General features: G+C 47.2%; 1 protein-coding gene across 2 annotated transcripts; it reads right to left on the bottom strand.

Moving 5' to 3' along the window:
• Nucleotides 1-23,039, bottom strand: DLK2 (delta like non-canonical Notch ligand 2). Of its 2 annotated transcripts, none has more exons than XM_033144513.1 (6): nucleotides 22,950-23,039; nucleotides 17,337-17,438; nucleotides 9,777-9,840; nucleotides 4,353-4,483; nucleotides 3,350-3,494; nucleotides 1-2,649 (listed from the first exon to the last, which is right to left on the bottom strand). In XM_033144513.1, the coding sequence occupies exons 1-6, from the start codon at nucleotides 23,026-23,028 to the stop codon at nucleotides 1,881-1,883; spliced, it is 1,290 nt and encodes a 429-aa protein (XP_033000404.1). In that variant the 5' UTR covers nucleotides 23,029-23,039; the 3' UTR covers nucleotides 1-1,880. The 2 variants fall into 2 exon arrangements, with proteins under 2 accessions (XP_033000404.1, XP_033000405.1); XM_033144514.1 differs by lacking the exon at nucleotides 22,950-23,039 and adding an exon at nucleotides 22,519-22,732.
• Between the last annotated feature and the right edge of the window lie 1,157 nt (nucleotides 23,040-24,196).

A 24,196-nucleotide genomic window follows, 5' to 3' on the forward strand; every position in this document is an offset into this window, starting at 1 on the left:
AACTAGGGAGTGTTCCCTCAAAAGGGAGCAGAAACGTTTAAGGCAGCAGTAGGAACAGGTCCCTGTTGCCTTGGCAACCAGGCTGGTATCTGTCGTGACGACGAAGCTGCATTACCCCCAGTCTGAAGCCCAACCCTGGGTCGAAATGTTATTCTGCTTACTGATCCCACCTGTGACCTCTGTTTGTTGGTATTCTGCGCAAGGGACTGCGTGCATACAGCTCGATGCAATTAGACTCTGAACGTGCAGTTTGTACCTTCCATTTTTGTGTGTTGTGATCCTATAAATGCTGGATCTGTATGTACGCAGGTTCTCTGCAGAAGTTAGGAAGGTGGGAGTCGGAGGCAGGGCCAACAGAGCATCCCAAGCACCCCTCTCCAGATGAGCATCTCTACCTACACAAACAAAAGGGTGCGTTGAGATGAGAGCAACGGTGTGCATAGACACCACCTGCATTTTGACGTGCACCAGGAACATGCACCCAAGCGTAGACAGTGTCTATACAGACTATCTTGCCCTCCAGCAAATGGGTCTTTGAATGAGTTTTCCAACCCTTTTCCAAATGTGTGTACTGCCTTCATTGCTGTCACTATGTAGCCGAATATGAATTGTTTTATGAGATCACCCACCACCTTTACTTCCACTTAGGGAAGGTGAATAACTTTGTAGTGACAGAACAGAACCTTTGCGTGCAAAAGATCTCAGGCTCCATTCTCACCAACTTCAGGAAGGGCTGAGAAAGACCCCCCCCCCAATTTGAAACCCTGAAGAGCTGCTGCCAGTCAGTGCAGACACTACCAAGCTTGATGGACCAATGTTTTGGGATTCATCCTTGGAAATATACTTTTTTGCCTAAAGGCATCAGTATGGTTCAACATGTGCTACTGAAAAGTGCTATCAGGGTTGCTTCTGGTTCACTCCCAAGTTCGATCTCTCACAGACACTAGGCCTTGGAATCAGGATTGCTAGGCCTCATATTTCCAGCTTCATACACAGCCATTTATTTTCTGGCAAGTGAAGAGTCTCAGGCCAACAATCTGAGACTGAGAAGGGGAAGTTGGCTTGGTGCTTGCTTTTGACCCTTCCTGACACCAGAGCTGAGAAAATGAGGTTCTAGGGAGCACGATATGTGAAACCAGGGTCTGAATAAACCTTTCGGGGTGGGGAGAGAAGGGTTTTGTTTCAGAGGTTCCAAACATTTGCAGCCAGATCAAGACCGGACATAGTACAGGACACAATGGGCAAGACAATGATCTAGAATGGTCAATGTAGGCAGCAAAGTGGCTCATGGCACCACAAGGTCCTTAGGAAAGCTTATGGGGTTTGATAACAGACTGAAAGGCCTCTAGGCAGAATGGGGGTCCCATTATCACCTGTGCTAGAGGGTGGTGGGGCATACACAGAGCAGTTCCTGGGGCCCCTTGAGTAAACAGACAGGCCATAGGATACTTCCAATGACTCTGACCAAGAGTTACCAGATGCTTAAGGGCTTAGCCAAATACTACAACCTGTTCTGCCATGCTTAGCCTCATTCTAGCAACTCCCTTGGAGCGCTTGTTGGATGACATGCACCCATCTTGCTTGCTGTTTCCAGCACTGGCTTTATCATGACCCAGCACTTCCTTGGCTGCCCTTAAGAGGTTGCTGCCACCAAGCCAGTGGCTTTAAGCTGCATGCATTCAAGGACTCCGCTTTCAAGCAAAGGCTCTGCTGTCTTGTGGACATCCTCTTCCCTGGCGATGCACGGCCTTGAGTTCGATCAGAGCCCGCAGTGCTTTGGAGGCGGACGGCCAGAGCATCCCCCTGGATGCAGCTCGGACAATTCCTTGACTCATCTGGTGGGTGTATAGAGGTTGGCCAGGCTCCGACTCAGGGGGTCCTTACAGCTCAGTTGTTTTCCTGGGTTCTATCAAGACCGTACTCAACATGCCCACTTGGCACTCTTGGTCCTGGAGTTTCCTTGCAGACTGCGAGGGGCTTTGGCACCTCCGGCGCCCCCTCTGCCAGTTCTTCAGCAGCACCAACACAGTTACCAAGACTAGGACAGCCGTGAGCAGCCCAAACACCAGCACTAAAATCAGCTGCGACTGACTCAGCCCTGAGTCCTGCTGAGTCACCACCTCTTTCACGGAGATCAAGAGCCCTCCCCCATTTGATTTCTCACTGTAGCTAGTGACCCGCTTCCCAGTCACCACAACCCGGACGGGCTCAGACTGGGTTGTCCAAGGGTTGCTGCTGGCCGTGCTTCTCAGGACATCGTTGCCGTGCCCCTTGGGATCAGAGTGAAACGCGGTGACCCACGTCGGCTCCGGAGCAAGGAGCTCACAGGTCTTGCCGGCAAAGCCCTCGGGACACAGGCAATCGAAATCGTTGACGCGGTCGTAGCACTTTGCCCCGTTTCTGCACGGCTGGCTGGCACAGTCGTCAACATTGACGCTGCAGAAACGCCCTTCAAAGCCGGTGTGGCACTGGCAGGAGAAGCGGTTGATGCCGTCGAGGCAGGTGGCACCGTTGGCACAGGGGCGCATCAGGCAGTCGTCGACATCAATCTCGCAGTGGGTGCCAATGAATCCTGCCAGGCACTTGCAGGTGTAGTTGTCAGCAAAGCCATTCTGGTCCAGGCATTCTCCGCCATTCTTGCAGGGGGACCTGAAAGGAGAGAATGGGGACCGATCACAACACCCATATGGGCCATCCTACATTTTATTCATCTGTTTAAATACCCCTTAACCATTAGCATTTCTAATAACAGTCATTATTATTATTTTATTATTTGTACCCCACCCATCTGACTGGGTCGCCCCAGCCACTCTGGGTGGCTTCTAAGTATTAGACTGGTTAAGAAACTGCTAAATCAGATTTATTATGTACGCAGATTAGGGAACGGGGGAAGTCCTATAATAAGATTAGAAATAAGGTTATAAAAATTAGAGGAATTTCTTTTTTCTCTTTTTTGTAATGTTTTTTGATTGTTTTCTTTTTGTATTTCTTTTTGTAGTTTAGTCTTGTTGTTGTGTTCTTTGTTATCTTGTGTTTTGTAAAATCCAATAAACTTTTATAATAAAAAAATTAAAAAATAAGTGCACGTAAAAGGTACACGTAAAAATAAACCACACAGGGAAAAAATAACAACAAAAAGTCGTCATAAAACTGAACGCTGCCTTGAAATCCTTGTTTGTTAAATGGTGCATGTTAAAGCCTTTTACGGCTGATCCTATACGCGTTCTCTCAGAGGTAAGCCCTACTGAGCTTAAAGGGACTTAATCCTAGGCAAAGGACTGGAGCCTTTAAAAGGTTTTGCTCCTTGTGCCTGCCTTTCTTCCCATCTATTTCTGCTAGGATCTCTCACCCTGCCTTATCACATGGCCCCGTCTTCAGCTCACAGTTCTTTCCATGGAATCCTTCAAGGCACAGGCAAGAATATTCCCCATCTCGGTCGTAGACGCACTGGGCTCCATTCTGGCACGGGGTCTGGTGCTCACAGACATGCACGTCTGAAAGAGATGGGGGGAAAGAGGAGGAGGAAAAAATGCAGGTCAAAAGTATTCAGGGTTGGTTTTTCCTGCCAGACACCCACCCCCCACAAAAGTCTCTTTTTTAACTTACTGTGATACTGGAGGCTATACAAAGAAAAGGTGGCCCCTAATTCTGAAGGTGGAAGTGGGATCCTGTATCGGAGCAGATCAAGCTGCCTTACTTCCTCCTAGCCCAGCACTGCGTACAGTTGTACCTTGGTACTCGGTCATTTTGGCTCCCAAACACCGCAAATCCGGAAGTGAGTGTTCCGGTTTGCAAACATTCTTTGGAACCCAAACATCCGATGGGGCTTCCGCAGCTTCCAATTGGCTGCAGGAGCTTCCTGCAGCCAATCAGAAGCCGCACTTTGGTTTTCGAACGCTTTGGACTTCCAGAACGGATTCCATCCAACTTCCAAGGTATTCTGACTAGCAGTGGTTCTCCAAGGCCCTAGGACAACTTTATGTAGCTGGGAAGTATTGGAGTCAATAACAAAAGTGGTTGTTTTCTCCAGGGAGGCCTCAAAGCAGAAAATGGGACGACGGCCGAATTACTGCTGCTAATAAGGCTGTGCGGTTCTTCTGTTAAAGCTGAATTGCTGTTGTTTGGAAATGGCATCATTCATCGGTAGTGAACGTGTTGTGCATGCAAAGGACCAGAGTTTCAGCCTTTCAAGGCAGCAGCAGCAGAAGCTATTGTCTGAAATTCTGGAGAGCTGGTACCAGCCCATGTGTTATGCCTTGGTATAAGGCACCTTCTACTGCAATGCCCTCCTTTCCCTGTCGGCCTGACTCTCCTCAATAAGTCCCCACCCTGTTCCAAGTGGAGTGACGCACCTTTCTTACACAGCTTGCCAGCCCAGCCACTTTGGCAGATGCATTGCCAGGGTTGGTGGCACGTCCCATGCTTGCAGCCTGGCATCCTCACACACTGTTCACAGTATTCTCCTTCCCAGCCTTTGTCACACCTGCAGAAGGAAAACCAGAAAGTCAGAGCAGGAGAATGCCACCGCAGGCACGTGCAGTAAACATCGCAAGGCATTAGACTGGCGTTTAATAGTCATAGGACTCAGTTGCATTAGTCAAAAAACAACGTTTTGAATGCGTTATAACATGCAACACCAGATGGTGCCAGAGAGGGGGAAAAATCTATGTGATTTTTACATAGCTTTTTTGTGTTTGGTGGTTGTAATGATTTAATTTCTGACTTATTTATAGCAGTTCCCCCCCCCCCGTGTGTAGATCCACCAATGGTCTCTGTTCCTGGTGATGGGTGGAGGCAGGATCCAGGATCCTTTTCGGTCTCAATGGCATGATAGGAACAAATACCTCACACAAGAATGTGAGGGGAATTCTTGAAGCAGCAGCAGCAGCAGGATGGAGCCAGGGGTGAGGCAAAATGGAGACACTTTGGGCAGGAGGCAAGAGGAGGGGTAGGGCTTATGAGTACCACAAGTTTTGGTGAAGGGCGTCAACCAGCCAAGAGTGCCGCCTATCTAATGATTGCCTGGGGACAGTGAGAAAATTATCTCTATTTTAAGAAATGTGTGGGTGGACACAGCAGAGGAATCTCCAGCCTTGGTATTTGCCTTGGGGTTTTGCCATAGGTCAGGAGGGACAATCTGGGCTGTACACCTGATGTGCAAGATCGGCAGGAAACTGCTTTTACCACTGTTCCTTTTCCACCCCAGTAACATCTGTTTTCAGAGAGAATAGGAACGCGCCGGGGCTGCGTTCCAGGAGAGTAGGCAACGTGGTGCCCTTAAGATGTTGCTGGACTACAACTCCCATCATCCCTGTCCACTAGCTATGCTGGCTTGAACTGATGGGAGTTGGAGTCCAGCAACTTCCGAAGGCATCACATTTTCTAGCCCTGGTATACACCCTTACTCAGGAGTGCATCGCCCTGAACTAAGGGGACTTGTTTTAGAGTAAACCTGCCTAAGATTGGGCTGCTGGCAATGGCATATCGCAGGCTACTTTTTCTTTGTGAAATTAAGCAGATGCATACATATCAAGCACCTTTCCCCCATATTTTAAAGTATATTGAGAAAATATTGCAAGATCAAACAAAAATGGAAGGATGTACCAAGACATGACTCACGGCAAGCCTTGTTCACCACACTTATAACTAGACTATAATAATAATTTGATAATAATTTATTATTTATACCCCGCCCATCTGGCTGGGTTTCCCCAGTGCTTCAGCTTACCAAAGATCAAGCAGTGATACATGGGATTCATACTATGCTCATGCCTCTCTGTTCCTTGCAACTAATTAGATGCAAGCCCTGTGTTTACTCTGCAATCAGTGAGTCAGTGCCAAAAAGACTGAGCCCAGGTCTTGTGGGCGTTGTTTCTTTTTCGCGCCATACCTGTGGGTGGGGATTTTGCTCCTCTGCGCCTCCCCTACAGAGTTCTTCTCTTTTAATGGCAGATAAATGCACGGCTGCACATTCCTGCCACTCTGAGGGAGTGGTGCAGAGGCACTAGCTCAGGCTTCCCATTTGCATAGCTGCAAAAAAGGAATTGCTGAAACAAGACGTATACCCTTCACAAACCACAAACCAAGTGGGGAAAACACAGCATTAAAAAGTGGTATCTGCATTATATTTTTTTTTTAAAAAATCCACCTTGGGTGTGCCGATGGGATAAAAATCAGAAAATAAAAAGTCAAGGGTGAGGCCCCTACAAAAAACCCAGCTTGGTCTACACAGGACAACTCTGTTGACCAATGGAAAGATCAACGTCTGCCCCTATCCTTCAGTTGCAGTGGAGAAAGATGCCCTTCTTAGAAGAGGTACATCTTGAACTACACAATCACAGGCTTTTTCTATCAGTCCTGGGTCTCTGATGTCTTCAGGGTGGGGCAGGGGTGGGCTGACTTCAATCCTTTTTGGTCTACCTTAAAAAATATGTATATAACATATAAACCCCCTCATCAGCCAGTGTGTGTTGCACTGCAAGGCATGAGTGCATGTCCAGTATCTATTAACAGCCACGACTTTGCTGGAGTCACCTAAGGCACCATTCTTTGGTTACAATCCCAACAACCAGCGGACGCTGGATAAAATTGGCCGGTAGACCACAAAAGGGGCACTTTGCACAAACATCATCTCCTGAGCATGCGAGGGAACATGCTCACACTGCCAACACTTCTCCTTCCAGACCCCTAGCCTCAGGGAACCATGTTCAAACACCCAACCTCCCTTGCAACCATTGAGGGAGAGAGAGAGCATTCTGCACAGGAAAGCGAGAGAAAGAGGGACACATCTTATAATGCAGAGATGAGGAACCTGTGGCCTTCCAGATGTTGTTGGACTGCAACTTACATCCTCCCTGACAACTGGCTACTGGCCGGGGCTGATGGGAGTTGGTATCCAACAGCATCTGGAAAGATCTGGGAGGTTGCCCAGCCCTGAAGAGCACCTGTGCTTGATGGGAGTGGACAGCCATCAGAATGTCAGGTGTGTTTCTGCATCCACTGCAGCTGCTTTGTAGCAACATAGCTCATAAGCAAGGAGAAGAACAAACAGCCACCGCAAACGCAAGAGTTCTGCTACAACTCCCAAAGATGAATGGCTTGGCGGGGGGGGGGAGAGAGACTGAGGCATGAGCCCTGGCAGAGCCCTCAGATGGCACCACTCCCTGTTTTCTCTCCCTCCCTCACCAACACCATGCATTTGCTGTGGTTTTCCCTTACTTCCTGGGCTGAGCATTTCATTAGATAGAAGTGGCTGTTGCACCAACACAGCGGTGGCAAATTGCCAGCCCTAGCATAATGTGTGTATAGGGTTGCTCTGTAAATTACTCCCTTTTTTTTCTTTGCTTTGAAAATTGTTGTATTAGTGACTGTGTGCCAGGGCAAGACACATGCAGCATGGATGTGTTTCCTACTGCCAAATCCAGCACTGGGTTGGAAAAGGAGGCCTGATGCAAGCATGCAACCCAGGGATGGCAACAGTACTCTATTAAAACTGTAAAACTCTCAAAATAATGTCTGAATCTTATTGTGGTGTTGTAGCAAGTTATCTTACCCATGTTTCTTTGATACTGTTAAGCTGTTTTGTAGGAAATGAGCCCATTTGAAATCCTGGGATTTAGGAGGATCTAAAATAGTATCTATGCAAAAGCCTCTCCCGTCTTCAGCTGAAAACACTGGTTTCCAGACGAGGTCTTTATTTAGGCAATTCAAAATAAATTTAATAAAAGACACTAGCAGCTCAGGTATTTCCTAGCTGCAACTTCTAGCGATCAACATATGTTATCCGAAAGCTTGTGCAATGTTGGCTGATAACACAGAACAGTCATATAAAATTATAAAACTTTTGAAATGCTATTATCCACCTATTCTGGGGAGTGTCGTATGTGGGATGTTTTATTGCACTGTAAAATGCCGTAAAAACAATACAAAGCCTCAGTAGTGTAAGCAGGTGCTGAATGGGCAATGCCCTTTGACACTGCTCTTCAGTAGCTGTTTGAGGCTGCAGTATCCTATAGCAGGTTGGCTGATCTCCCTGCCCAGATGTAAACAGATTGCTTAAATAATCTGTTCTCCAGAGACCAAAAGAACAACCCATCAGATTAAGAAGGATGTTCACCGTTCAAGGGATATTTTTTGCAAAACAAGTCAACATCTACCCTAAAAATGGCTACCAAAACACAGGACTGTAAATATTCCATTGTTCTGGGTGGGCCAGAATTTGGATCCCTGAAAATACCACTATTAATTAAATTTCAAAGTAAATTTCTAGCCCTCAAGTTTATAGAGAAAATCCATATGCAGTTCTCTGCAAAATTATGTGCTACGATCTCTTTCACCCTGGATCTGTGCTTCCTCCTTGGCTCTCGGACATGACCCACACACCTCAGTGATACACAGTGGGTTCAGATCGCTCACACAAGGCACTCTCTTCCATTCACTGTAAAATGCTGTGTAAAATGCTATTAGGAAAGTGTGATATATATGGAGAAATGATCTCTTTTGTACATGTAGCAGACAACAGCTGCACACAGCGGTCATCTCATCTATGGATTGGTGGTGAGATAAACTTACCGGTACATATCCCACTTAACACAGGAAAATGTACGTATGTTTTGGCATGCATGGAGATTTTTTAATGTAGAAAAAATATTACCTATGAAGTGGACTTTTGGGTGAAAAACCGGCAGGGCCAGACCTAACATTAAGTAATGAAGTAGCTGCCTCAGGCAGCAGAAGCAGGAAGGTGGGGAGGAGTGGCAGCATGGGGTTGACACCTGAGGCAAGCAACAAAATGGCGCCCACCCATCCAGGGGTGAGTGAAGATCTATATCAAGAACAAGAGGGGAGTAAAAATTTACATCGGGAACAAGGGAGGAGTGAAGATCTACACTGGCAACAAGGGAGGGAATAAAATCAACCTTACCTTAATTGGAATAATGAGGGAAATGAAGGTTTTAATTTTTTTAAAAAAAATGTAAGACACTGCAAAAGGGATGGGGGAGGAAGTCAAAATATAAATGCTTATTGGGGAAATATTGGATTTGTATCTCTGTAAACCTGAAAAATAAAATTTATTTAAAAATAAAATAAACCTTACCTGATGGTTCAAGTGGGAATCAAAGGCCACGGTGGGGGGAGGGGGCAGCCTGCTTTGAAACACCAGGCGGGTGCAGAACCTAGATGACCCCAGAGGGCAGCCCCCACCATTCCCTCCCCAAAGGTGAGGGGAGACCAGCAGCACCTCATATTCACCAAGAGGCCACTGTAGGGGTGGCATGGGGGTTCTGCTGAGGAGGCAGCAGATTCAACCTCCAAGAAGCATGCCACAGCTGTTGCAGCAGTGGCAGCATAAGCGGGCAACGCATTCCTTAGAGGCTGGAGCTGCTGTTCCTACAGATCCTGCTGCCTGAGGCAGTCACCTCCCCTTGCTTCACAGGCGGGCTGGCCCTGGATTGCAGAAAACATTTGTGCGTGCCACACAGCTTACTTTGCACCATCTAGGCCAGCCTGCTGTCCTCAGGCAGGGCTGTCTCAACACCAGTGTTGAAATACAAATCAATGGCTAGTTCTGTCAGCTTCTATACATTGAACGGGAGGGGGCGCCATCTTGCCCTTTGCTGCACCAGGCAGCAAAATGTATTGGGCCAACTCTGAGAGTAGGAGCTTACAGGACACTACATCTTGGGGTGGTTGGCACAAAATGTGCAGGGTTTGGAGTGACGCCGCGTTTGAGCAGCCCTCTCCTTTAACAGCACCCAAGTACAGTATGGCTTTACCTGCATTTGCCGTCCTCGTCGCAGCTTCCATGAGCCAAGTTACAGTGGTCACTGCAGTCATCACCTGCAAGGCAAAGCAGAGAGCAGGACTTATTGCACCAGGAAGTCAGGATTGCAAGCTATGGCTAACTTGTGGCAGCAGGAATAGGGTGGTGAACCCATCACAAATTGCCGGGTTGGGAAAGAAGTGTGTACAATCCATTTTCCTTTCCAGCATATACTTCTCCCAGTTGCGTATGACCTCTTCCTGCCATCTGTAATATCACAAGACCAGTTTCTAGTGCAATAAATGGAAAAGTTTCTGCCCATTTATTGCATGCCATCCATGCTGTCTTCCCTTAAGCTTCAGAGTGTAGAAGTGCTTCATTTTCTTAGCTGCGGAAGGCTCCATATTTTGTAGCTGGGAACATATGCTGCTTGTTGTCTCCCTCCCCCTTAAATACATATTTTATTGAAATTTTTAAATATGCAATTGACAGACTGAGATCAAGATCTATGTTGCAATATACAGAACAGTTACAGGTAGGTAGCCGTGTTGGTCTGCCATAGTCGAAACAAAATAAAAAATAAAAAATAAAATCCTTCCTGTAGCACCTTAAAGACCAACTAAGTTTGTTCTTGGTATGAGCTTTTGTGTGCATGCTCATACCAAGAACAAAGTTAGTTGGTCTTTAAGGTGCTACTGGAAGTATTTTTTTATTTTTTATTTTGTTTATTCAGAACAGAACTGTCCTTTCGGAGACAATCACAACACAGATAGATCAGTGAACCATCAGACAAGAGGATGCAAACAATAATCATTAAGCGCAAAAAAGAAATGAATCTGAAGCAACAATAACCTTTCCAAATGAGCAACCCGCTCTTCTTTCCCTCCAGGATGGATAGTGGACCATAGCTCAGGTGTTAAGAGCACCTGCTTTCGATGCATCACAAGCTAAAAGGACCATGTAGGAGGAGATATGTGCCCAGAATCCTGTAGAGTCATTGCTGGTCCAGAAAAGAAATCAATTCTGGGAAGATGGACCAGTGGCCTGACTCAGGGGAAGCTAGCTTATTAGTTTCAAATGACATCTCCTTTTGGGGATGAGGGGCCCATGCTACAGTAGTTGTCCTGTGGCAACTGTACTTAATTGCATCCACCTTGCAAATGTCGCAGCCACTGATAAAAAATAAACATGTTCTTTGCATGATTACTTTATTTATTTACTTATTGCATTTATTTACTGCCTCCCCCCCCCCCAAGATGGTGTACATGGTTCTCCTCCTCCCTATTTTATCCTCCCAACCTTTAGCTGAGATTCCTGCATGGCAGGGGGTTGGACTTAGATGAGCCTTTGTGGGGGGGGGGTACCTTACAACTTAACAGTTCTACGAACAACCCAGTGAGGCAGGTTAGGCTGAGATATGGCAACAGGTCCAAAGTCACCCAGTGAACTCCACAGCTGAGTGAGGATTCGAACTCTGGTCTCCCAGGTCCTAGCGCAGCACTCTAACCACTATACCACACCGGCTCTCTCTTCATGCTCCTGAATACCAGTTTGCAGGCTTCTCGCAGGCATCTGGTTGGCCGCTGCGAGAACAGGATGCTGGACTGGATGGGCTGCCACCAGTACTGCTACTGCCACTTCCTGGAGAAGGTCCTTCCCCCACAAACACAATTAAGGAGAGGATCTGTGTCCCCCAGCACTGCAGTATCTTGAATTTTAAAACTTAACAAAGCAGTGATGAAGTTGATGTGTCTCCACCCTACACACAGAAAGACACCTGCCCTGAATGCAGAGAAGGCCAGTGGCCCATCTAACCCAGTCTCCTATTTTCACAGTGGCCAAGCAAAGGCCCATGGGGACCCCACAAGCAGAACCTGACCTCAAGAGCACTCTCTCCTGCAGTTTCCAGCAACGGGTATTCAGAAATGTTACTGCCTCCAATCATGGAGGCAGAACATAGCCAAAACGGCAAGTTGTCACCAATAGCCTTATCCTCCACAAATCTATCTGATTCTCTTTTAAAGCCATCCAAGATGGTGGCCATCATTGCCTCTTGAGGGAATGGGTTCCATAGTTTAACTTCCTTTTACCTGTCTTGAATTTTCCAAAAATCAGCTTCAATGGATATTCACGAGTTCTGGTCTTAAGAGGGAGGGAGAAAAATGTTTCTCTAGCCACTTTCTCTATGCCATGCTTAATTTTTATACCATGTCTCCTCTCATTCACCTTTTCTTTAAACTGAAAAGGCCCAACTGCTACAACAACAACAACAACAACATAACATCATCATCATCATCATCATCATTTTATTATTTATACCCCACACATCTAGCTGGGTTTCCCCAGCCACTCTGGGCAGCTCCCAGCAGAACACTAAAAATGGAATAAAACTTCAAACATTAAAGACTTCCTTAAACAGGGCTGCCTTCAGATGTCTTCTAAAAGTTCCCTGTAACTTCTCTTCTCACGGTGAGGGAACTGCCAGAAGGCTCTCAGAGCTAGACCTCAATGCCTGGGCTGAACGATGGGGGTGGAGATGCTCCTTCAGGTATACTGGGCCGAGGCCGTTTAGGGCTTTAAAGGCCAGCACCAACACATTGAATGGTGCTTGGAAACGCACTGGGAGCCAATGAAGATCCTTTAGAACCAGTGTTGTATGGTCCCAGAGGCCACTCCCAGTCACGAGTCTAGCTGCCACATTCTGGATTAGCTGTAGTTTCCAAGTCACCTTCAAAGGTAACCCATGTAGAGCGCATTGCAGTAGTCCAAGCGGGAGATAACTAGAGCATGCACCAGTCCGCGGGCAAGTAGGGTCTCAGCCTGTGTACCAGATGGAGCTGGTACACAGTTGCCCTGGACACAGAATTGACCTGCGCCTCCATGGACAGCTGTGAGTTCAAGCTTTACTTACAAGGAGTCGCTCCATCCCCTTGACAATTTTGCTTGCCCTTTTCTGTTCTTTTCCAACTTGGCAATATAATTTTTGATGTTTGATATTGTACAGCAACCAGAGCTGTACACAGTATTCCAACTACACAGCATAACAGCATTGTGGTATCAGTAGTTTTATTCTCAATTCCATTACTGATACCTAGCATGCAATTTGCCTTTCCCCCACAGCTGCTGCGCAATACAACTGTTTGAGAAGAGTGGCAACTGAATTCTCAGGAGTAACTGAGTGAGTTAATTGTGTTTTGCCTGCATTTTTATCTTTATATTACGCCTACTTCTTTTAAAAGTCTATTGGTGTTATTGTATTTTTTTACGTATATTTTCTATTATTTTATGCAACCAGCTTGGATGGCTATTTAAAAATACATTAAGCAGTAAATAAATGTCATTAAATTAAAATTAATTAACTAATTAATTTCTGTTCATTCTGCTGAAAGAAAGCTAATATGGAAGCACTCCAAGTTTTAATCCAGTTTAAGAAGCTGCTCTGATTAAGCACCGACAGTATGAATGAAGCTAAGCATAACAAATACTTCTATTAACTTCTAGCAAACAAAACAGCATGGATCAAGAGGAATTTATGGGAAATTCCCTTTGGATAGTACCCATTGTGCTGCTGTCAGCAAGACAATCTTGTACATCTCCACCATAACAATGCTGTTTTGGAAACGTTTAATTCATTCCCCACCCCTTACATTTTTGTGAAACATTACCTATCTACTCCTTCTTTGCCCTTTAAAGATAAAGTCCATTTCCCCCTATTGCAGCACAGATCATAGAATCATAGAGTTGGAAGAGACCACAAGGGCCATCCAGTCCCACCCCCTGCCAAGCAGGAAACAATGCCATGCCATTTCTATAACCACCACAGTACAGTTGCAGAATGAAGGCTTGCACCAACTGGTACCATCCGATCAAAGTGTGAAGCACAGATTGAGGGCCACACAGCAGAATGTGCTAGAAAGCCCCCAAACTCAACTAAGTCAGCTTGCCCACCTTCTGAAGTGAGCAAAGCACTACAAATCATCATCTAAAGCAGGAGTACCCAACTGGTGCCCTGCAGATGTTTTGGTCTACAGCTCCCATCATCTCTGACCACTGCCTGTACTGACTGCGGCCAATGGGAGGTGGATTCCAACATGGTAGGCCACAGGTTCCTCACCGCTGCATAGAATCATGGAGTTGGGAGAGACCCCAAGGGCCATCTAGTTCAACCCCCACTGCAATGCAGGAATAGGACCTCACTGAATTCAATGCAACTTTCTCTCTGGTAAATATGCTTAAGTTTGCAGCCTTATCCCTTAGCAACCAGGCTCCCTTAGTGGTGCCCTCCTTTCCCCAAGCTTACATTTCTTGCTAAGAATGGCTTGTAGCGTCACAAGAGAGAATGACCCACGCAAAGTCTGCAATTGCTACAAGGAAGATTGCTGCCTACACGGTAGCTGTTGCTGGTGGGAGATGTCAGATCTAAGATTAAAACAAAATAAAATAAAATAAATTCCTTCCAGTAGCACCTTAGAGACCAACTAAGTTTGTTCTTGGTATGAGCTTTCGTGTGCATGCACACTCCTGAAGAAGTGTGCATGCACACGAAAGCTCATACCAAGAACAAACTTAGTTGGTCTCTAAGGTGCTACTGGAAGGAATTTTTTTTTTTATTTTGTTTTGACTATGGCAGACCAACATGGCTACCTACCTGTAACTAGATCTAAGCTTGCAATGGATGGCACAAGACTGGCTAAAGCATCAATTTAAAGAAAGCCACAGCAAGGCACAGGACACCTCCTGTTTTTTCCAGCCTAAGGGGGAAAACTTAATCTGAGGAAGGGAGACGAACACTGCTGTACTGAGACTCCTTGCTACCTTGAATGCCCAGAGGGAGGAACAGATATACTCAAAGCAACTATAGCTGAGGAGCACTCTGGAAATTTGACTTGTAGGCCCCCAATATTTCCATTTCTCTGGCCCAGCACTTGAGATGAGCATCAGACCCTTTCCAAGGGATTGATTTCTCTTTATTTATTTAAATGTCTCCAAGGCTGTAACTGAGCTGTTTGTTCCCTGGTCCTGCCATCTCTCTCTCTCTCTCTCTCTCTCTCTCTCTCTCTCTCCCTCCCTCCCTCCCTCCCTCCCTCCCTCCTCCTCCCTTTTGGCACCTGAAGGCTCTGTTGCTTCTGCCTGCTAACTTTCACCTTTCCTTTTTGTTCCTTCTGTCATGTGCCATGCCGCAAGTGATGATCTAGGAACCAATGATCTTGTTGGATCATGTGCGCTCGCGAGCCTTAACCACTTACATTGGTTTTATACTACCTTATACTACATTTTAATAAAATTAGCCCAAAGACGGCATTTTGTGTGTGTGTGTTTTTTAGAAAAGCTCAACAATTTTCACTGTTTGAAATATGACAACCCCCTCTCAGGCTCCTCTCAGAGAACTACCGTTCCCAGAATTCCCAATGGAAAAGGAATGAGTTTAACCCAGTACAATTGTCTGGTGTAGATACACCCATATTCCCAGGGCTAAACTTAACAATATGTTACATACCTGATGAAACGTGTTATGTACGGTCTCCTTAAAAAATAAAAATAAAAACAGCAGTTGCGGAGGACCAGATTGGTCCATGCCTATCTGGACTGTGGCATGGAGGATAGGGGAATTAAGTCTTTCCCCCAGTATAATTCTCGTAACTAAAATTGCCTCCCAGACCTGCTATTTGCCCCAGAAGGAAAGAAACTATGAGTGCAAATAGCATCTTCCCACCAAGGGCAAATAGCAGCTTGTGTACATGTGTGGTTTTTGTTAGGAAAACCTGGGGGGGGGGAGTTGTTGTTTTTTAAAGCACACACACATTTCCTCCATGCTATGGTCATAATCCAGATCAGGCCTTTGCAACGGCTTCTGTTTTACAACATGTGAAGAAGATACACAATTGTGATCATACACTGAATATTGTATTGTCTAGTTTGGCCCCTGGGCATGGCTTGTACCAGGGACGTTTGAAGGCCTTTCACAGAATGCCCAGCAGGTGTCACTGCATGCCTAAAAACACCAAAGGCGGGGGGGGGGGAGTAAGCACACCTTGTGTCCGGGACAGCAGGGGCAAATGCCAGGGGACAAACATATTAAGCTTTGGCACTTGGGCCAGTTCAATGTTGTATTAGCTGCATGTCACTCTCCCTTGTGCTTTTCCTTCTGTCTTTTCAATGCAAACCAGGCACAATAAATCCCAAATCTGAGCAAAAGAACACCACGGAGAAAGAGCTGCTGGACTCTTTCCCATCTGACCGTTTCCCCACTGCAAATGACGCTCCTGCTGCTTTTCTAACTACATGGGGCTAGTCACAGGTCGCCTCCCCCTCTGGGTGGAAAAGCAGAGAGGGGGGCTTTGAGCAGAATGATGGTCATAGCGGGAAGGGTCAAGCAGCCCCTTCCCCAAGCCCCTTCCTCCACTCAGATCTGTTGCTTGCTGAGGCTGCTTTGGATTTATCCAACAGACCACCTGGACACCAGCAGCAAAATTCATGGGACAGCATTTTCCTATTGTCCTTTTGGATACTTTATACAATTATTAGCAATTTCATTCAACATCTCCTTCCTTAGAGGGTTCTAAGCAGAGATTCAATGACCATCTTTCATGGATGCTTTGACTGAGATTCCTGCACTTGGGGTCCTTTCCAACTCTACAATTCTATGCTGCACTATATTCTGAGACCCAACAAGTACAGTAGCCTACCATTTGTCTACCCAAACTCACACAGAAGCATAGAGTCAGACATGAATGCACACACAGACACAAACTTACCTCTAGCTCTGTTAATCTCATGCAGCACTATACAAAAGCTCAGTCTGCTACACAAGATGGGTCAACCAGTGATATTTCAGTTTGCTCACAACCAGGGAAGAAGGCTAGACCATTCTTCTCCTTACATGTAATAACTAAGCTGCCTTCTACTGAGTCAGACCACTGGTCCATGGAGTTCAGCAGCGTCAACACATCAGTGACAGAGCATCTGCTCTGCATGCAGGAAGGCCCCAGGTTTAATCCCCAGCATCTCCACAGGAAAAGACCTGATCTGCTACCCTAGAGAGCCACTGCCAAACAGTGTGGACAATGCTAAGCTGGGTGGACCAATAGTCTGACTCAGTAGAAGGCAGTTTCCCTTTGTTCCAGGGTTTCAGACAAGAGTCTTTCCCAGCCGTAAGTGGAGACATGAAAGATTAAACCTGGGACCTTTTGCATACAAAGGATGTGCTCTGCCACTGAGCTACGGCCCTTCCTGAAATAAGAAAGTAGCCGCATGTTACTCCCTGCAGGAAGCAGGAGGCAATTTCCCCGTAGATAGGGATGTTCTCATAACCACCCTACCTTGTTTGGCTCCCTCCTCTATAGCCTCTACAGGACAACTAAGTGATGAAACCCACACACTTGAGTACTGTTTATTGCTCATGTGTTTTTCCCCCGGCACCTGAAGAAAGGGAGACCTCTTTGAACAAGAGGAATCATTCACAGGGCGTTAAATGGTGGTTTCTGCACGCCGCTGCGGAATGAACCCTTTACATTTCTGCTGTAGGAGACTTCATTCCCAGGTGAAGCCAAAGGAGCATTGAACTCATCCTCACCTTGTGTAAAATGGTGATGGGCCACCAGGATCCAAAGCAAGGACATGAGCTGAAGACAGAAGCTCCTGAGCATGGTCAGCGTGGCCCCACCGAGATAGTCACCTACAAGAGGATGAAGGCAAAGTCAGACCAGGATGTTGGCACCTCCGCAGTGGTATCATGGAGTTCAGCACACTATTATTGCTTATTCCAAACACAATTATTTCCATTCTTCTTTAAAACAAATGCCAGCTGCGTCAATGTTTCCCTTAGCTTGGAGGCTGAAAGGACAAGAACAGTGGGCTTTCTGAGTCTGCCCCTATGCAGTGAAAAAACAAAACACCTGTTTGTATGACCCCTCCCCCCTTTTTTTACCTTAACACTCCTATCGCCTCCTCCACAGAAAGAGAAAACACCCCTGAACCTGTACATCGTTGAAATCTCCCATCAAAGCATCCCAGGGGTGTTCCAAAGCACAGGCTATAATTTTGAAACAATATCGGTGTTGCGTTTCTTCTCAATGCAAACCTCTAACTGATAACATGACATATGCTAATAGGGTGAAAATTGCTGAACAAAAATAAATAAGAAATTGCATGTCAGCCCAGAAGTAAGTCTCATTGAATTCAATGGGGCCTGCTTCTAAGCGAAAGAAAATAGGATTATAGCCTAAGTAACGATGCTCCTTCTTACGCTGCTAAGAATCAGGGGGGAAGGGAGTAAAGAGAATTAACTTCTCTGTCTTCGGCAGGTGGTTAATACAATCAGGAGCACTTTTGTGTGGGTTGAGTTCTAGAGGTGAGGATTGGAAGCTCACCAATCTGATGTTTAAAACACTGCTAAATATTGGTTTTTAGTTGCAGCTCTTCCTATGTCCCTCTAGAACAACTCTTGGATGTTTCCATCCGCTATCAATCTCTCTGGAGCAGTACTGCTGCCATTTCTTAAGATGATAAGGTTTATGTACTGGATCATCACATTTGCATCCAACCCAACGAACATTTGGAGCTGCATTATGCTGTGTGAGATGATTGGTCTACATCAGGCATGTCCAACAGGTAGATTGTGATCTACCGGTAGATCACTGGACATCTGTGGTAGATCGTGGTAGATCTCCCCCCTCCAAAGTAACAATGGGTAGATCACAGCCAGTATTTTTATAACGTGAGTAGATCACAGTCTCTTGGGAGTTGGACGTGCCTGGTCTATATAACTCAGCATTTATTTGGACTGATAGGGTATTTTCCATTATCTGCTACCCATCCTGGGGCTTGCTAGTGAAGGGCAAGTGATGATAAATATGTGATCCTTTTAACTGGAGATGTCAGGGGTTGAACTTTGGACCTTCATTTTTCCTGCATGCAAGGCATTTGCTCTGTCACTTAGCTTCGGCCCCCACCTTCCACCAAAGAACTCCAAGCAGCATACAGGGACAATTCTATTGTACCCTCACAGTAATCCTGGGAGGTGGATTATGTTTAGAGATAGCTACTGCCCAGTCCCACCCTCTTGAAGGTATTGCTGCTATAGGCAGGCACCATTTGGCCAGCATGTGTGAATCTTATGCTTTCTATTTTAAATAAAAGTTCTGGCGTCTGCTAATGGATGAATATCAAACTTACTATAGTGTAAAAAGCTTGTGGCCATTACAATATTGAAGGAATTGTGAACAACTGACTGAAGCATATGCTAGAAGACAGTTAGTAATCAGGAGGCCAGAGCAAACAGATTCTTAACAGGATCGTTTCATGCCTATCTACCTTATGGGCGTACAATTTGTTCACAATGTTCACATATATGTGGCTAGCGGTACATTTGAGGCTGTAAACCCAACCAAAGGAAATGTAGAAGTGATTCTGGTAAGAAATACAGACAGACAGCGGAAATGATGTTTTTCTTTTTCTCCCAGCCAGGCACAAAAGGGAGAAACAGAAAGGCCCTTCCTACTTCAGAGAGAGACCTCAATGAAATACAACATATTGGAAACACAGTAGTACATGAATGAGGTCCTTGGGATAGAAGACAAAGTCTATCCAGCTGTCACATATTTACTCTTCTTCAAATGACAGGGCACACCCACTGAGGGCTTATCTCCAGCGTATTCTTATCTACACTAGAGAAATATTGGTTTACCAGTCATTACCTCTCCTTTGAGCACCCTGAGGCCTGCTGTTTTGAGAGTAAATGGCTATGAGTTGCCAACAGAATACGCAGTACTCTCATTAAGCTACAATTCCCAAGATTCCTTGGGACAACCTAAGCTTGTCAAACTGGCATAAAACTGATGTAATATTGTAGCGTAGATCTTATACCCTGAGGTGACACCTAATAGCACTATTATGGGAGAATGGCATCTGTGCCACATCTGCCAATGACACAGAATATGTTAGAAGGATATTTCGGGTGAGCTTTCAGATAAAGATTCTAGTCATGTTTGATTATTAAAAGCCTGTGTTATTTTTATTAGCCTGTATAGAATTCTGGTCATATTCTGCTTTGGGTAACTGTACTCTACTACTTCCCCCCAAATGCCAATTGTTGTTACAATTGGCCAGAAGATTCTCTTTCATTTCCTACCCTGAAGTATTGTGTTATGGTGTGGCACTTTGTGCTGCTGAACAGCTGCTGCATATCAGAGGAGGGCAAAGTGATTCCTGTGAATCTTATAAAATAATTTATGGATTAAGGATGAACAGTTGGCAGCCAATTCCTCCTGAGCTGTTAGGACCCCAGCTGAATACCGCATGTCATTGAAAAGGTCATTTCTCTTTTCCATTCCCAATAAAATCTCCAAAGCAGAGATATGACCTCTCGGAGTTCAAGGCTACCCTAAAGCATTTTTTTTCCTAATTGCCCCCCCCCCAGATTTGTGTATTTACTCCTCAAGCAACAATTTCAATACCTTGAAGCATGCTGAAGTATCCTTCACAAAATGACTGGTGTCATATAAGCAACTGCCATGGATTCTCAACATTACAAATTGATTCTCTCAATCTCTCTCAAGTAGTGGAGGGCTATTTGATCATAGCAGGGTGCGATGAGTTAACCGTTCCTGGGACAACAAATGGGATTCAGAATGTCTATATAGGTTTGCAAGTAGATGAGGCTTCCTTGGGTTAACTGGAGTGAAGGTCGCCAGATGGGTCTATAAGATTTAGGGAAGATGACATCCTAGACTACGTAACTGCATGGAAGTCATAGGAAGGGGACAATCAGTGGACTGAGTAACATAAACAGAATCCTCCGATTACTGGTCTTCAGGTCAATAGGGAGCCAAACTATGCTGTGCGGTCAAAAGGGCCTGTGGATTTTATTGGACTGGGCATATTTGAAGATAGGATGTTTGCTTTTCTGCTTTAGGCAGCCAACTGAAAATGCTGAAGAATTGCTGCAGTAACAACCAACAGAGGCTCGGTCAAATGGATTATTGTATGGAGTGGAGGCAATGTACTGGGGAGGAAGGTATAAATTATCCCCAAATGTAGATGTTGCCTCCCTCCTCCACAACTTCCCACTGTTAGCCCCCAAACCTGTACCCCTAATTTCACGTGGGGCCAGCCACCTCTCCCTTAACAAGAAAAGGGAAAAATACATTGCTCAACTGCAGATGGAAAATCTTTGTCAAGCAGCAAAGCTGGGAGGGGCTCATAGATCTTCCCAAGTACCATAGGATGTATTTTTAGGTGCACATCTAAGAGTACACCTTAGATGTTTTAAAAACAGACCTAAGAAGCTTAACAGGTGTACCCCTCTGTCAAAAACGGCAGCTGTGCTAAGCAGCCATGACTGCCTCCAGCTCCCTGTGGCTTGTGTATCTGATGGCAAGCCCATGTTTTGCCCTGGTCTCTGTGTAACCTGTGAAACGGGTCTCACTGTCTCAATGAATCAGGGAATGAAGAATGCTAGGGAGCAGTAGTGGCTGGCGCCCACTGAGATCAACAGAGCCAATGGCAACAGAGAGAGCCAATGACAGGCAGAGAGAGACAACTCACTCATTCTAGTTTTGTCCCGATCCCCCTCCTCCCCCTCCTCCCTTCTGTGTCCTACAATGGCAGCACTAAAATTAAGGAGGAGGAAGCTGACAGCCAGGGCCACCCCTCGGAATGAATGAATTTAAGTAAGAAGGCAGGCAGGTGATAGCAACGCCCCGCTCACATTGATGGACCAGCGTCAACTGGCTCACAATCAACATTATAGAGATGTTGCTGCTTTCTAGAACGTGTGGATACTTCGAGTGGCGACTACAAAATCATGACTTTTCTTTTCTTGCATCAGCCCTTTGGGACTGCGGCGGGTCGGGATGAGAACCTCGCTTGTGCGGGTCGGGTGTCTCCAAAAAGGCCTCCCGCCTCACGTGTTGGCCTGATCTCCCGAGTGCTGTGCATTTTGGCCCCTACTGGCGGACAGGGCAGGGCGGGATCCATCCCTACCATGTCGCTGCCCTACCATGGATTCCTAGCCCGGAGTGGGGTTGCCTTCAATTCGGAGAGGTGAAGGAGAAGGAACCACTCCCGATCACTCCTCCCCGCAGCCCCCCGCAGCCCCACGTGCTCCTGCCGTCGCTGCTACCACAACCACCGCCAGGCAGGCAGGAAGGCAGGCAGACATCCCTCCTGGCATCCTCTCGGAGAGGGCGCCTCACCCCGAGGTAGGGCAAACCCTCCCTGCGCCCACATGGATTGCTGCCCCTTCCCAGCGCGGAGAGGCTTTTCCTCCCAGCCCAGCCCGCAGCGGCGTACATGCGGAGGGAGGATCCCGAAGCAGCCTCCATCCGATCACAGCCGCGGGAGCGAAAAGAAAAGAAAAGAAAAAGAAAGAAGGGGGAATCTGGGTACCGAGGAAGGGGGCAGCGTCAGGGAGGCATTCCCATCTGCCATCTCTTCCATTTTCTCCTCTCTCCACCTCCCACCCACACCCGTCGGGCCGCTGTTGCAGGCGCTCTCCTCGCCCGCGTGCTGTCGGATCCTCCCTCCCAAATCCAGCTTCCCTGCCATTTCGGTAAAAAAAACCACACACAACCCAATACCCCCCAACCCTCTGCAGATCCCCCCTCCCTCACATCCCCTGGGATCCCCTCCCTCCCCATTCCTCTAGCTTTTCCCCAGCACACATCGCTCCCATTTTGGGCGCCGCCACCCCACTCCAAACACACACACACCCCTAGACATATATCCACACGCGCGCAACTTCCCCTTGTCCTCACCTCGGCGCTCGCGTCGGCGGCTCTTTCCTCTCTCGCCTTAGGGGCGTGCGTGCGTGCCTGCCCCCCGCCCGGAGACTAGCGTGGGGATCGGCCAAGCGGGTCTGCCATGCCCTACGCTGCCCGGGCACCGGGGGGTTCGGGAGGCGCGGCGGCCAAGCTGCCTGCTGGCCTCCCCGCTCCTCCTGCTGGCGCTGCAAGCGCTGCTGCTCCGCCTGCTGCTGCAGCAGCCGCCGCCGCCGCCGCTACTGCTGCCGCCGCCGCCGCCGCCGCCGTGCACGCTCAGGCCGGCTGCCAGGGGCTGCGTGTGGCTACACATCCCTGCTCCCTCCCTGGGACATTCCGCCTCCCGCAGCCCGACTGCCGCGAAAGGAGCGAGGAGCCAGGAAGCCCAGGGCCCCCCGAACCGCAGGCGGACGCCCAGCCCCGCTCACCTCTCACCTGCGACTCCTTCAGCCCAGACTCGAGGGAGGGAGCGGGGGGGGGGGGAGAGGAGGAGAGACGCCTCTCCATGAACTACGAGCAGGATTGGCGCCTCCCCCCCCCCACCCGGGCCAGGAGCTCCTTTCCCTCTTTCTCATCTCTGCGTGAATTGGCTTGGGCCTGCTGGCCCGACGATAGGCCGCCCCACCACTTCCAATGACTGCTTTGGCTGGGTCGGTGCCTTGCGTGGCGGGAGATCCTGTGGGGCAGCCTAGGTGCCATCAGGGGCAGCAGCACAGGAACCCTGCAGAATGAGCAAGAGGGCATCCCTCTCCCCACCCCACCCCCACCCCCCATGGCAGGATCTCGGTTTGAAATTAAAGGCCATTGGGAAGTTGTGTTGGAATATGACAGTTCAAAATCACTGCTCAGACCTGAAGCTTACTGGGGACCTTGGGCCAGGCACTGCCTCCCAGTCTAACCTACCTTACTGGGTTGTTGTGAGAGGGGGGGGGACTTTGTAAGCTACTTTTGAGCACCTTGGAGGAAAAGGTGGTGTATAAATGTTATAAATAAATACATGGGCACGTACATGTTGTCATCCATAAGGCTATTAAATCTGCAGTTTAATGTTGCCTAGCTTCACAACTGGGTAGCATGGAGAGAGCCAAACTGGTTTTTTCTCCTTTATAAACAAATCTATTTTTTGTTGTTGTTGAAATTGACAGGCATTTGTTTTGTGGCAAATAAACAGAAGTCCACCCATGATCAGCTTGTAGAATTCATTGCCATAGGATGTTTGCGATGCCAACTAGCATATATGGCTTTTAGACAAGGATTAGAGGAAGAAAAGGAGGACAGAAGCTGCACAGACAGCCAAAAGTGCAGCTTCTGCTCTCCAAGACTGCTGGCGTTTAGTAGTAGATGGTGGATATCACTGTCAGCATCATGCCCTACTTGTTAACCGCACTGAGGTGTCTGCCTGCCAGCCGCTGTTGGTAGATCTTTGCTAATACACTGGTATTAGTTTGCCTGTCTTCTCAAGTGATGTGTAAAAATTTTCAGAGACACTGGAGGAAGGCACGCTTGGCAAATCCACACCACACCGTGATCAACTCCTGCCCAGAAACCAATGTCCCCATTGTGGAAGGACATGTGGATCCAGAATTGGCCAGAATTGTATGTGGATCCAGAATTGGCCTCCACAGTCACTTACGCACTCATTGTTAAAACCATGTTTATGGAAGACAATCTTACT

The sequence above is a fragment of the Lacerta agilis genome, chromosome 3, assembly GCF_009819535.1.
Source record: "Lacerta agilis isolate rLacAgi1 chromosome 3, rLacAgi1.pri, whole genome shotgun sequence".
Lineage (NCBI taxonomy): Eukaryota > Metazoa > Chordata > Lepidosauria > Squamata > Lacertidae > Lacerta > Lacerta agilis.

What these genes read in the sequence shown, in the direction of transcription:
- DLK2 (XM_033144513.1), bottom strand. Translation starts at nt 23,028, where the DNA reads ATGGAGAGGCGTCTCTCCTCCTCTCCCCCCCCCCCCGCTCCCTCCCTC. An exon ending in CCATCACCATTTTACACAAG is followed by an intron (nt 9,841 to 17,336) that starts GTGAGGATGAGT and finishes TTTGCCTTGCAG; the next exon opens with GTGATGACTGCAGTGACCAC. An exon ending in GACGAGGACGGCAAATGCAG is followed by an intron (nt 4,484 to 9,776) that starts GTAAAGCCATAC and finishes TTCCTTCTGCAG; the next exon opens with GTGTGACAAAGGCTGGGAAG.